The sequence below is a fragment of the Macrotis lagotis genome, chromosome 4 (assembly GCF_037893015.1).
Source record: "Macrotis lagotis isolate mMagLag1 chromosome 4, bilby.v1.9.chrom.fasta, whole genome shotgun sequence".
In the NCBI taxonomy this organism is placed as follows: domain Eukaryota; kingdom Metazoa; phylum Chordata; class Mammalia; order Peramelemorphia; family Peramelidae; genus Macrotis; species Macrotis lagotis.
In genome coordinates, this window is record NC_133661.1 from 70,605,931 (window position 1) to 70,621,368 (window position 15,438).

At 37.2% G+C, this 15,438-nt stretch overlaps 1 protein-coding gene across 1 annotated transcript in view; it reads right to left on the reverse strand.

Moving 5' to 3' along the window:
- ANTXRL (ANTXR like) overlaps window positions 1-15,438 on the reverse strand; it is a 91,050-nt gene that overhangs the window by 54,708 nt on the left and 20,904 nt on the right. The window contains exons 2-9 of the mRNA XM_074233086.1: window positions 15,287-15,358; window positions 14,580-14,651; window positions 11,678-11,759; window positions 11,527-11,560; window positions 9,927-10,006; window positions 9,743-9,811; window positions 8,882-8,962; window positions 8,420-8,480 (exon numbers count right to left, since the gene is read on the reverse strand). Of these exons, the coding sequence (XP_074089187.1) occupies window positions 8,420-8,480; window positions 8,882-8,962; window positions 9,743-9,811; window positions 9,927-10,006; window positions 11,527-11,560; window positions 11,678-11,759; window positions 14,580-14,651; window positions 15,287-15,358 (551 nt within the window). The remainder of the gene's footprint in view (window positions 1-8,419; window positions 8,481-8,881; window positions 8,963-9,742; window positions 9,812-9,926; window positions 10,007-11,526; window positions 11,561-11,677; window positions 11,760-14,579; window positions 14,652-15,286; window positions 15,359-15,438) is intronic.

Sequence of the window (15,438 nt, forward strand, 5' to 3'; positions counted from 1 at the left end):
GATAATTGATAGCATCTGAACTCTTCTCCAGCAAGCTGGATCCCTCTTGCTCATTCTCTCTGTTTTGAAGCATATTTCTTCTGCATCTTTCAAAAGGAATTGATACTCAAGATAAGTAATAAGATGGCAAGAGAGCAGTTAGCTGTCTGCTGGATTCAAGTAACTGGGCTCAGATGAACTAAAAGAATTGGACAATCTGATTGATGAGTCTCCGTGATCTTTGAAAAATAAAGGAGAATTGGAGAGGTTCTGAAGGATGGGAGATATGCAAATGTTCTAATAGAGAGAGATATTTAAAGATAAGGTGAATTCCTTAAGTTACAGGCAAGTAAGCTTGACTCAATTTGTTTCTGGCAACATCATAATGGATGATTTGTGACTATTTGGAGAGAAATGTTCTGATAACTAAGAGAAAACCATGCCAGATGAAGATAATTTATTTTTTTCTGGCAGATCCACTAGACTAGAAGACCAAAAGAATCTCATAGAAATTACATAACTTGATGCAACAAAGTACTGAACAAATTCCCTCATGTTGGGTTGCCTAGATGTGAGGGTAGATGATAATTAGATGAATACAGATTTGGTTGTATAATTGAACTTGGGGTTCATCATCTTTTTGCATCATGGACTCCTTTTGGAAATCTGCTGAAATCTATGAACTCCCTTTTAAAATATTATTTTTACATGCATAAAATAAAACACAGGGTTACAAGGAAAATCAAAAGTTAGTGAAAATAAAGATTTTACCCCCACTCCATCCATCTAAGTTTCTGAATCCAAGGTTAAAAACACCCACACTAGACCATTAATTGCAAGGTAAGTTGGATGGGGATCTCCAGTGGAATGTCCCTAATATCCCACTCTGTGTCCTAAGCTAGTCAACATTTTAATCAATTGCCTATACAAAATCATAGTCATGCTTACATTTGCAGGTGACACAAAATTGGTAGTGAAAGCTACTGTGTTGATTGACTATCAAGATCCAAAAAATCTTGACATGTCAGAATGATGAATCAAATCTAATAGCAGGTGTGTCCAACCTGAGACTTGAGAGTCACAACTGGCCCTCAAAGCCCATCCATGTGGCCTGCATCACATACCCAGAAAATGAAGAAACAGATGATCATGTGTACCATTGCAACATCACAGACTAACTTAACCTTTAACTGACATAGTCTCTAATAAGTTTTTGTTGGGTGATGTGGCCCAGAAGAGATAAAAGGTTGGATATCCATGTAATAAATAAACTATGAGAGGAATAAATATAAAATCCCATGAGTATCAACTGCATAGAACATGAAAGAGATATAGCTTTAGATAAGTTGATGTAAAAATAAATTTTTAGTAGATTTCAGGTTCATATTGTAAACAGTGGGATAGCAGCCAAAATAAGTACAATTTTAGGATTCACTATGAAAGGCATTATTTGAACATATACCATGATTATACAATTGTTTTCTGCTCTGATCAGAGATATTTTTTCTGGTTCTAACATTTTATTTGAGGAAGGACAGTGATAGAATACATCTTCACTGTGGGGGGGAAAAAGGATACCATTATAGATAAAGATATGATTAACTATTCCATAAATGATAAAGAAATATTCAGCCTGGAGAAAAGAAGAATTAGGGAACACAAAAGCTAACTTCAAGGATTTCGACTGTCATGTCGAATGGGGATAAGATTTAATCTACCCAATAATCTAGATAGAGGAACAATGGGTAGAAGCTATAATAATAATAATTAATAATAATAATAATAAGTAACGATTATATAGTATTTCCTATTTGTCAGGCACTAGGTTAAGTGACTTACAAATATTAACTCATTCAAACCCCACAACAAGCATGGAAGGTGGGTGCTATTATTCTTCTCCTCTTAGTTGAGGAAACTGAGGAAACAATAAGTGAAATAGCTTGCATGGGGTCATATAGTCACAAAGTATCTGAGACTTGACTCAAACTCAGGTCTTCCTAACTCCAGATCCAGCCAGACTACCAGTTATTTACCTATAACAAGGCAAATTTGAGCTCCACACTAAAAATATTTCTAATATTTATAATTTATGCATGAACCTGGACAAGTCACTTAATTCTGTTTGTTTCCGTTTCCTCCTCTGCAAAATGAGCTAGAGAATGATATGGCAAACCACTCGAGTATCATTGCCAAGAACATCCCAAGTGGAGTCGTGAAGACTAAAAACTACGGAACAATAGAATTGTCTGATATAGCTAGATAGATGGATAGATATAGATAGAATTGTCTGAATTTCAGAGATGTCTGAAAGTACAAGCAGCTGTTTTTAGAAGAATTATAGTCACCATGACTGGAAATCTTCAAGCAGAGGTTGAATTATGATTTGTCCAGAATAATGCTGTGGATATTCTGGTTCAGTTTTGACTGACCTAGAACACATCTTAAAGTTTCTTTCAACTTTGAGATTCTGTCTCCCTGAACATAGCAGGTACTCCACAATTATTTGCTGATTAAAGTATGAGTTTGAATCTAGACTCCTCTATTAGGAGGAAAAAGGCAAGTCACAAATCAGACAGTCATAAAACAAACTTAAAGGGGAATGTTCTGAGGTCAGTATAAATTCAGCCCAAATACCTCTACCTCTTATTATCTCTATTTCCAAATAACAGAAAATTCTTCATCATTCTGATTAATCAAGATTTTACTGTAGTAAAATGTGGAAAAAATTCTATCCATTCACAAATAATAGACAGTGACTATGATTGAGTCTCTGAATATTTTCCCCCATATTCTGTTCGTCTCCTCTCCCTTACACAAATCCTTCTCTTTCTTTCTCTGTCTCCCTCCCCCTCTCTCTAGCCCATTCTACATCATCAAATGTTCTTGTCCATTAATTCATCCTAGCTGATGGACACTTGAAATGGCTAATTCTATCTAATTTGGGGTCCTGGCTCTGGCTTCATTCTTTTCTTCCTGTGTTACTGTCAGTCTGAACGTTGCATCTTTTGACAAGCCAGCAAAGGGAAAAAGGTCAACAGTGAAATAACTGGGCAGTGCTGGCAGTGAGATGGCGGGTTGGCGCTGGTGTGTTGAAGTTTGGCTGTCGGCTCCGCTTGTGTGACTCTGATGAGAGGCTGACAGCTTGCATCCTCACCTGGGATTTGACACGGCTGCTTGGATGCCACATCCCAGCAAAACCTTTCAATTACATCTGTGTCCCACAAGCATAATCAAAACAATGATGCTGTCAAAGTAGGAGCAGGGACTCCTCCGCCTCACCCAGATAGCCTATTTCCAGGCATGTCTTGGTCACTTAAAATCACCAGAAGCAGATGAAGCCTCCAATATTTTATCCCATCCCACTGTCAAACACTACAGATTTATAGGTTCAGAAAACATGAGGTGTCAGAGAGCTGTCATCAATCGACAATGCACTGGCTTGGTCAGCTGAAGCTTTTGCAAATGACTCAAAAACCCTAAATCTAAATCTGAAGCTGAATAGATGAGAATAGAAATGACATTCATGACAATGGGAAAAATTTATGCATTGATTTTAATCATCGAGGCAGGAAGACTGTTGAAATAACAGAGGGAAGGTTATTGATCAGTGTTTAAAAAAATAATGGCAAGAAGGAGATCATGCTCATAAGAAATAGGAGGAAAAGTAGAGTGGATGCTAAAGATAAAAACAGAAAAAATGACACCTAGCATGGAATGACACTTAATGAAATATTTATTCTGACCAATAAAAGTCTATACTTTTCAACTTCAGTAGTAGTTTATAGGGGTAGTGAGGTGGTGCCATGGATAGAGTACTGAGCTTGGACTCAGGAACACCTAAGTTCAAATCTAACCTCTGGCACTTACTAGCTGTGTGAACCTGGCTAAATCACTTAATCCCTATTTGCCTCAGTTTCCTTTTCTGTAAAAGGATCTGGGGAAGGAAATGGCAAACCACTCCAGTATCTTTGCCAAGAAAACTCAATGGACAGCATTGACACATTGAGGACAACAGTGTCACTGAATAACAAGTAGTTTATAGTTAACAAAGAAGTATAGGACTTTCAAAACAGAATCCCGTCCAAACTTATAAAGAGATCTTATCTCCTTAACAGATAAGGCAACTGAAGCAGCCAAAGGTAAAGTGATTTGCCCAGGGTTCCTTAGCTAGTGAGTGTCTGGGATAGGATTTGAATTCAGATCTTCCTGACTCCAAGTTCAATATTCTAAATTAGTCATAAGAATAGCAGAAAAAAACCTCACAAGAATTTTGGCTCCCCAACTAACTGTGATCTTGGGCATATAAATCACTTAGACTCTCTAGCTAATAGTGGCTGGCCCATAATAGGTACTTAATAAATAATTCCTTGATATCAACAGTAGACAGTATAGTACAGTAGATGCAGATCTGACCTTGAAGTCAAAAGACCTGTATTCAAATACCACCCCTGCCTCTTACTACTAGTTAAGTGTGACCTGGGCAAGTAAGTTATTTATTTTCTATATACTCCTAGTAACTTAGTTACAAAGCAATAGACATGTATTATAAGCTACCATTATCTTTATAAAAAGTAAATCTATCACTCCTCTGTGATCTTATTGACTTTATAACAGGTAGCTACCTGTCTGGGAACCCATACGAACACTAAAATTTCTTACAAATGTCATATTGACTTCTTTTTATTTTTTAGGGATAGGTATCAGACCCGTGATTTCATTAGCAGAGGGAACCCCAACACAAGGGAATGTTCTCTACTGATGTCTGTTGGCAACTTCTCAACAACTTCAAGCATTAGAGACTTGCCTAGAGCAAAGTTTTCAACTTGTCCAAGGTCACAGAGCAAGCTTGTGTCAGAAGCATGCCTCTATCCGCTCTGCTAATGGGCCTCTTTTATAAACATCTTCTTTCTAAAATAACAAAGGACTCAGAGATGTCCTGGATGGTAATCTCTTCCTCAGGAACATGATGAGAAGAAACCAGGACATGAGAATAGGACAGGATTCAGTAAAGTTCTGAATCCTGGAACTAATACTTCCTGGATCCTCCCTTTCTTCTTTCTAACACACCCTTCTCCTTGGTTTTTCCCCCTGAGTTCATTCCCTGTATTCTTCTACCTCTTTCTCAAATGCATGAACTTAAACACAGCCAGTCATTAAGTACTTCCATGGCAAGAATTAATCACAAAATATTAGAGAGCAGCTAGTCCAACGCCCTCATTCTACATATGAAGAAACTGGAAACTCTGAAAAGAAAGAAATCTTTTGTAGTGATGACAACATTGCCATTCCATGCTAAATATGCTTCCTCTTACAGTCAACCTCAATAACAATTCAACAGAACTTCTTTCCCAGCATGCTCCTTCAAAACAGCTTGCCTAAAAGACCAATATTTCTGCCCAAACTTCTTGGCCTATTCTCACCAAAATGGGACTAGTTTTTGTTGTCAGGTCATGGTCATCTCTTTAGGGGACAGTTTAAGAGCTGATTCTGAAAATCCATCACAAATCACTTAAATCCCCCATAACATGCTTTAATAAATTCTGATTATTATTTTTTCTAACACATCAGTTCCACTGAAGAGAGATATTCTAAACATCTGGTCTGTTCACATAAGTTGGAAATACTCCTTTTATAGTTCCAGAGCCACAGCCAAGTTTCAGCATGAAGGTTGGTAGGTCTTGCACATTTTAAGAACATGCCGGTTCAAAAGAACTCTAAATAAGCCTATTCTGAGCTCGTCATAACTTTACCACAAGCTGCCACTGATGCTACTACTTCTGGACCATCCTGTTAGCTCCAAAAGAATACAGGTAGAGGCTGGAGCAGAGCAGAAGGAATCCAAAACAAGCATGGCAAGTCAACCCAACATAAAAAGGCATTTAATGACCATGGATACATCAGGAGGCATATTTCTTAAGGAAATGTCTTTTCTGCTAAGATGCAAAAGGTTGGTGCAAAATGGAGACAATGGTTACTACTCTTACCAGTTGTTGGCTTAAGCTATGATAATTTTCTACAAAGCAGAAGCTTCATGAAGCTTTTCTTTATCAAATTTTTGACATCTGGGAAGCCAAAACCTTTAGTAATGATATATCATAGTGCTTTCTATATATAATGGTGGCACTAACCAACGAAGGTGCAGTGCTTAGGCCATACACAGAATTCTCTGCTTGCCACCTTTCCAACCTGTGGAGGTTTGGAGCCTTCTTTTGGTCACGAATGACAGAGGAGCTAGTGCTGAGTGGAGAATTAGCTTCTGAGCCACAAGAGATTTGAAAGGTGTGGTCTCTCTCCTCCTTAGCAGCTTTTAAGTTACAAAGATTACTGCATACTGTTGGAGGGGAAGGGAAGGGGGAAGAGGAAGCCCTACCTGTCATCAGGCTGCCACACGTTCATGAATGTATGTCACCTTTGCTTCATCTTTCCTGATCTTAGGAAACTGAGTCTTCTTGGATTCAAGTGCCTTAGAAACCAGTGAGATTGGCACAAAGTAGTCTAAGAGGTTCTGGCAATGGGACCTCTTAGGAGTTGCAGCAGCAGCTGAATCTGATGAGGAATAATACTTGAGAAGCTGCCCGTCTTACGCAGGTCAGCAGTGGGTTCACTGGGAGATTTTTTTTGAAATTTTATTTTTAATTTATGGAATAAAACTAGTATTTCTATATACAAAACAGATTATTACACATAAACCTGCAAATCTATTATGCACAACCTGCTATTTCTTTCAAATAAACAAAACTATTATGTAAATTTCTTTTTTCTCTCTCCCCCACTCTAGAGATGGCTACCATTAGACAAAAAACATATGTACATACATGTAAAATTATTCTATACATACTTCCATTTATTAGTTCTTTCCCTGGGTTCATATGATTTTTTTCTTATGTCCTTTATAGTTAATTTGGTTATTTATAATAGTCAAAATAACCCATTCATTCAAAGTCTCTCTTAAAACAATATTGCTGTTACTCTATACAATGTTCCTTTGGTTCTGCTCATTTCATTATTTCATGCAAGTCTTTCCATATTTTTCTAAAATCATTGAGCTAAATCATTTCTTAAAGAGCAGTAGTATTCCATCACAACCATATATCACAACTTGTTCAACCATTTCCCCAACTGATGGGAATTCCAGCAATTTCCAGTTCTTTGTCCACCACAAAGAACTGCTATAAACATTTTAGAACATATAGTTTTTTCCTTAATTATGTTTGGACATAGACCTAGTAGTGTTATTGCTGAGTCCAAGGGTATAGTTAGTTTAAGAATTCTTTGGGCATAATTCCAGATTGCTCTCTAAAATGGCCGGCTCAGTTCACAATTCCACCAACAATGAATTTATGTCCCATTTCCCCATACCCACTCCAACATTTGTCACTTTCCTCTTTTATCATTTTAATCAATCTGGCAGGTGTAAAATTATATCTTAAGTTTGTTTTAATTTGCATTTCTCTAATGGGGTGTGTTTTTTGTAACTTCTATTCTTGCTGTATACCTTCTCAGAAAACATTTTTGTAAGAGCTAATTGATAAGCAATTGGTTAATCAATATTAACATTGAAAATGGATACTCATGAATAACAGCAATAGAAATAATAATAATATGTAATTGTTATAATACTATTAGAATATCCCAGCCCTTCAGATTTACCCAATGATAGAACCCTGAAGGGAAAAATGGTCAACTGAGAACCCATTTTGTCATTGGGAGTGGGAGCAGAAACTGGGAGAGTGAGCCCAGACAAATTGCTACCAACATAATATCTCATTTGATCTTTGTAACACCCTATGAGACAGATATTACAGGTCTTATTATTCATTTTTTCCAATTGAAACAACTGAGGCTCAGAGGTGAGATGACCTGTGAGGGGGTCATATCACTAAAGCAGGGCAGATTTTGAATACAAGTTTGTCCTGGTTCCACTCTGATGTTATTTCCATCACAATGCTCTAAGAGCTCTAAGAGCTCAAAACAGTATAATCATTTTTACCTTATCATGAAGTAGATGAAGACTGCTCCAGAAGAAATCACAACAATACCACCTCAGGCTCTTTCATGATGTACAGGGCAAAAATATTAGTCTCAGATCCCCAAATGCATTTTCACACATCTCTCATCAGATAGGCAGTGTAGTGGGCAATAAAGGGCACCAGATAGAAAAAACAGGAGTTGAGCCCCAGTTCTTGCTTTTTATTTACTATCTGTGTGACCTTGATCCTTAACCTCTCCCAGTTTCATTTATAAATTGGAGAGAATTATATTTGCACTGTATATTCTATAAGGTTGATATGAGGACCAAATTGGATAATAGATGTTAAAAAATTTTAAATCATCACATATTCCAGTTATTTGTTATTACCCAGTCACACATATTTTAGGCATTGATGTATGATCTTTTTCCTCTGCAGTTAATTTAATAACCCCAATGATTCCAACTTACCTCCTGCACACACACTTGATGGCTCTACTGCTAAGATTTCAATACAAGATTTCTTCAGGATCTAGAAAACATATAATATAAAACAGAGTCATAATTAGGAAGGGTGCCCAGACCAGATCAGGGCAAACCACAAGAAACAAGTCATTGGCTACTAGGGCTTGAGTCTCTGCCCAGCACCCTCCAGAGAAAGAAGTCCTAAGATACTGGTGAAAAGTTACTACATGTTGAGGGGAAGAAAGGGAGAGCAGGATTAGTGTGGAGGAACCTCTCATATATCATCATCTAACAATTTCCCATTTTAATGCATTTTTTTTGGCGCACGAGTTCATTTCTCTTTTGCGAAAGGACTACACAGCTGTTAGCACTTTTCAAATGCATTACCCTGGTTATGCCTCTGAAAATGGGGATCCATTTTTTCAAAAGTAAGGAGAAAGCCCACCACTATGTTCATCTCATACTCACAGAGTCAATGACGCCTCGAAGGGCATGGAATCCACCCGTAACAGGGAACACATGGTCAATGCTATCAGCAATTGTTGACAGCTGCAAAGAAAAGAACACTGAGTCTACAGAAAAATTAGAGGGTGAATGCTTAATTGTTGGTAGGGATTCACACTTCTTAATATTAATCATTATTATTTATTAATTACTAAGAACTTTATTTCTTTTTTTTTAACCTTATTAATCCTTAATACATCTCTCAGGGGATGCTGTTTATTTTAACCTCACCCCTAATACTAAGGTTTTAAAAAAATTACTTAAATTATAAAAAGTTAAGGTTTTTCATTCCTCCCATGACTTGAGGGTTCAGGAAGGAAAAGAGATCTAGTACAACTTCAGAGGGCAAGAGCAAAGGTGGTTAATTCTTATAATAATGTGGGAAAAGTTAGTCAGAGAATATTAGAAATCAGAGTCCTGGAAAAAGCAGTTGAATTAGTGATTGAGGTAGCTATTAAGAGTAGTTTCAACTTCTAGTCATGGGGAAGGACCTTGGTTCATTGGAAACTTCAGAGTTTATTTAAAAGTGTCCCAGTCATTCTCCCTGGGCATCTGTGGAAGTGTGTGTGTGTGGGAATCTAAGTTATAATGAATACGGGGAAAGTCTAGAAGAAGCTACTCCTTTGTTTAAGCCCCTGTCAAAATAATTGAATCGCACCAGACTTCATTCCTAGATATTATCACAATTGGGAACTTTCTTAGAGTGAAGAAATCTAGTAATTTTTTAAAGTTACTATTAAGAATATTAATGATACAACAAAGCAACAATTGGTTCTGTTGCCTGGACCAACAGTGGAGAATTTAAGGACTTTCGTTCCATGTTACCTGTGTCTCATTGAAATCTTTTACTCCCACACAGTAGACAATAGCCCCAAAGGCCCTGGCTCTGTCAGCCTAAATGAAAGAAACAGTACAGTCTGAAGTTCAAAAAGGAAATTTAAACAATATTCAAAGCTCAAAAATTGTAATTAATTGGATGAAAATGCCGTCAGTGGTAAATAAGACTTACTTCTTTCTCTGCAAAATAAAATTGTTCCTCTTGCAGCTCACCATCGGTCAAGGCAATGATGACACTAGCAGTGTGGAGACCTGTGACCAATGGGATGGTTGGGGTTACATCAGCACAGGGGAAGAATGAGGCATTTTTTCAGTGGGTAAAGTGGCATGAAGGGCATCTCAGATGAATGTGGAAGGTGATGCACCAACCCAATGTGGGGAGACAGAAATTCTGGGACAACAGCATGAGGTCACTGGGACCTCATTAATTCCAGATTAAAGGGAAGTTAATATGTGCAGGGTAAGGGGATGGAGGAGAGGAGCTCACTTCCATCCACTATCTGAAAACTTCTATTTTTGACTAATTATTTTTTAACTAAATTCTGTTGTTTTTATGCTGCTGAAGGATTGCCAGTCCTGTCAGCATCCTCTAAATATAATAACCTCAAGAAACAACCTTCTCTCCACCTGGGTTCTGCTCATATGGAGCATGAGATCCCACCAATATTCTATTAGAATACAGACTCCTCCATTTTTCCAGTAACAAACATACATAATACCATTTGAAGTGAAGAGAAGGAGCCTTAGATTATTTCTTTTTCTAAATGAAATTTTGGTTTGTTTACTTGGTTAGACAATCTGATCATCTGTCACAAAATGTTATAAACAGAGATTTTATGGTAGAAGTAAAACCATATGGGTAAGCCAGCTCATTACCATTTTTTGTTCTTAAATCTGGAATGTGAATGGAAGGGAATGTGAAATCCTCTTATTGTAAAGGATGAGACTTTGGGATCATAGATATAGAAGGAACCCTCAGGGATAAGCTAGCTTAAACCCCTCATTTTCCAGAGTTAGCACTTTAGCTCAGGAAGGTAATTTACTTTTCCAAGTTCACATATCAAGGAAGCATTAAGAGTCAGAATATGAACCCAGTTCCTCTGACTTCTTAGCCAATGTGTTTGTCCAAAGTATCCCACTGGCCAAGTTGCATTGTCAAATTTCTACAAAGTTCCTGATTCTATTTATGTAATTCTTCCCCTGTACTTCCTTCAGAATTAGAATGTTTCCTGTATTTAAAGATGACATATTCTTTTGAGTTGGCCGAGGAAATTAAGGGAAAAAAGTCAGATTTAATCTTGTATGGAACTATTCACATGGTTAACTTATCTAAGACATTGAGGGCCATGTCCAGACTTCAGTCTCAGTTAGATCCCCTTCCCCACTCCTTCCCTCAACTTTTTTTTAAATCTTTCAAATACTGTTACCAGGTTCACCTAATATTAAGGGAACCATTGATTCTGACAGTTTTCTTCTAATATGACCCTGCTCTTTATATTATGTGACTGGAACAGCCATAAACACTTAGGGTCAACAGAACTCAAAAAATGGAAATGCTTTTTGAATGAAGAGTTAGGAATGCATCTGTTACAGCTGGGAATGAGTCAAAAAAAAAATCAAAACTGTCTATTGTCAGCTGAGTTCCTGTGTTTAATTAGCTCCTCCACCCTGCATTTTTTTCCTTTGGCAGTGCTCAACCTGAGCTCAAATGAAGGGAAAGAACGTCTTCCAGGAAAAGAGAACAGTGATAAGTAAACACACAGGTAACCTACCTCCATAGTTTTCATGGTAAATTTGCTCATTCGCCTACAAAATTTTAAAAAAAAGAAAAATATTTTAGATCTCCAATTAAATCTAATAAAGGCAATAAAAAGCAGAATTTGTAACCTATGATGAAATCCCTCCAGGTCCAGAAGTCCCTACCCTTTCAAAACCTTTATGCATGAATGTGTCTCCTCCAGGTACTTCATACCGAAGGACATCTAGGCCCCGGCGTATTGCTTCTCTGAAATAAATAAGTAAAATTTAAATTGTTTTTTTTTATTAAATTTTTAAAAATATTTCTCTTCCAACTCTGAAGCATTACAAAATAAATGTGTTGTCCGAACCACTTGAACAGGAAAGAACACTATCAAATGGACCTGCTCTGATAGATCTTTTCTAACTGGTTGCATTATTTTCAAGGATGGGTTCTGTTCTTGTGCTAGGCAATCCATGGATGCCACCACAGTAAGGAGGGATGGAGGGAGGAGGCAAGGATGAAGTAGAGAGAGGAGCTCCAAACTGGGGGATTTAATCTGGTTTTTCTCCCTTACATAGATGAGTTGTTTCATTCTATGAAGATATCTTTGAGAGTCTACCAAGATGGAACTTTGTCTAGAAGCTAAAGATCATCAAAAAGCAGCGTTTCATTTCTGCCCTGTGACAATAAATAATGAGCAAATACAAATGTTCAATGATATTGATTGTTTCTAGAGGCAGCTGGTGGCACAGTGGATAGAGTCCTGGGTCTGGAATCTGGAAGACCCAAGTTCAAATGAATCTACTGATAATTACTAGGTTTGTATGACCTCTTGGCAGGTTACTCAAATCTTTGTCTGCCTCAGTTTCCTCAGCTATGAAATGGGAACCTCCTAGGGTTGTGGTAAGAATCAAATGAGATATTTATTTAGTACAGGGCCTATCATGGAGAAGGTACTATAATAAATGCTAGTTATTATTTTTATTATTGTCATTATCTCATAAATGTTTATTCCCTATCCTTAATGTATTTTGTGGCTAAAATTTAGCTGAAAGGACTAGGTTTGAAAAAAACATTTTTTTAATTTAGCAAGCATATATCAAACACTGTGTTCCAAGCACTGGGTGAACAAATACAAAAATACCTGAGTCCTTGCCCCTCATGGAGTTTACATTCTATGTCTTTCCTTATTTCTCTCTTCTTGTTCCACTGTTCTTCTCCCATTTCTAGCCCACAATTACTGGTTTCACTTATTTTTATCTTCAAATCCTGAAGTCTATGTTTCTTGGCTGTCTTGATTACAAATAATCATTTGGCGTTTTTTTTAAAACACCAATAGTTGGAAAAACAGAACTTTCTTATAAAATCTAAGTAACATTTAGCAACAATTCTTCGGTTGTTAGCAGCAACATAAACTTTGTCAACTGCTATTAAAAGCATATGGGTTGTAAAGGCCAGTGATGATCTGGGCCAACACAGTTGGCATATATGGAAACTACTCAATGAACAGATTGAGACATACACTGGGACTAAGTCTGCCAGGAAAAGCAAAGTAGAGACTTGTGTAGTTATCTAGGGAAAAGGCAAAATCTTGCAATGGAAAATGCTTTGGATTTGAAGTCAGAGGACCTTAAATACTTACTATTTGTGTGTCTTGGAGCCTTGCACACTGTTCTTCTGTCAATGAAGGGGGTGAGATCAGATGATGTTTAAGTTTCTTATGGAGCTCAAAATTTATGATTCTAGAATTCCTCCCATTTTTTCAAACTTATGGGTCTATGAATTTAGATCAATATGGATGGATAATATGGATCATTTAGGTTCTTGGGACTGATAGGCTTTACTTTTAGATACAGGAGAAAGAATGTGTGAAGGAGGGGATCACTCCTTTTAGAATCCCTCAATCATTGATCAAGTATTCTCAGTTTTTAACACCACAAATATATCTCCACTAACTCTCTTATTGTAGAGATTTCTCATCATCTCCTCCTTGATCTCCCTGCATCCAGTCCCCTTTCTCTTCAATCCATCCCCCCAACAGCTACCAAAGTGGTCTTCCTAAAGTTTAGATTTGACCATGTCACTCTTCTACTCAGGAAACTGTACAGGCTGCTTCTTACTTCTAGGATAAATACAAATTCCTCCATTTGGCTTTTAAATCTCTTTACAATCTGACTTCAGTCTGTCTTTCCAGACTTACTGTAAAGGCCAGTGATAAAGAATACTCAATTGGCAAATATGAAGAATACTCAGTGAACAGCATGTTACTCTCTTCCACACACTCCATGTGTTCCTTAAGCATGATATTACATATCCAATCCTCAAGTCTTTGCACAAGCTGTCCATTATGCATGAAATGTGTACTTTCTCATCTTACCTGATAGAATGCCGTGCATATGTTAAATCTCTACCCAAGAACCACCTCCTCTAAGAATCATTAGTAGCTACCATCATTGCCCAGAAATTACTTTATAAACAGTTTGTATTTAATTATCTACAGATATATTTTCTACACTTTCCTACTATGAAATATAAACTCCTGAAAATCAAGGAATTTTCTGTTTTTATTTTTGTGTTACTAATGTCATTTAACATGTGGTAGAGGGAAAATGTCCCTCAAACTGGTTATACTTTTGGGATCTAGTTAGGGACTTTATCTCAAAGGTTTAAGACCATTATCAGTCATTAACATCTCAGCTAGTATGAGTTAACATTTGCCTGCCAGAGAAAAGTACATGGAGATGGGACCTAGGAATGGGAAGTTTTGGTTGGTTGTGGAGAAAAGAATGAAGGAAAGACTTGGATCATAAGAACTTACTGCTCAATTTGATGAGGACACTGACAATCTAGGGGAATATTAAACAATCAATGAGAGGTGCTGAAAACAAATTTTGTCTGTTTCTCAACTCTGGCCAGAGTTAAGTCAACCCTACAGGTACTCTTCTGCCCTTATCTCACTACGACTTTTCATCAGTAGATGAGTTTTTATCCTGGGCTATCTGAATAATTATCTTAGTTCTGCAATCGAATCTTTCTATGTAGATACTGCCAAGAATATCATAAACCTGGGAAGGGAATACTTGCCTATCTTCTGTCAACTTCATGATGGTAGTTCCTTTAGAGGAGAAGACAATGAAAGACATCCGTAACATTGGGCTAGAAAGGGAATAAAATATTTTGTACAATAAAATTAGGCTTGATATATGTTATAGAAAAGAAAAATTACTACCACACCTCTAACTAGGATAATCACTTCTTTAAAATGATCTGCAAGAAGAAGTAAAAGATGGGTATGACTCATTTTTTTTTCTTGACTCCCTTCCATTTGATTCCTGATGAAGGAAAAGGGTCCCTATAAAGTCACTCTCCCCTCCCCCACCCCAACTAACTTTGGCAATGAGAACAGAGACTATTCTGGGTCTTGGTACACTAAACAGTCAGAGTGAATTGGACTCAGAAAAGAGAGCAGAATGCCATCTTTTCCTGGATTCCATTTTTTTCTCCAACCATCACCACCAATCACCCCTGCCTCTGCCCCCCTACCTTGCAAGTAACAATACTCAGGCACTCTCTAATAATCATAGCAATTTAAATTAATTCTCTTAGGGATGCATCTGGTTCATTCTACTACCTATACCTCCTCCCGGCCTTCTTTCCCCTCTTGCCTGAAGAATTCTTTTCTATTCTCAGCCTTACCTACAAGACAAGTCTATCTATGTAATAGAATGAGGAAATAAATATTAGCTCCAAAGGGATGGAAAAATCTGATTTCAACTTTAAAAAAACTGTACCTTATGAATTTTTCAGCCAGACTTTCAACAAAGGAGTAAATTTCTGTCCAATGATGTCTCACGCTGCCTGATCTAAACAAAAACAATAGTGAATTGGATTATGAGTTTAATTAAAAGATACAGAAATCTTTGATTTAATAAATAGCAAAACC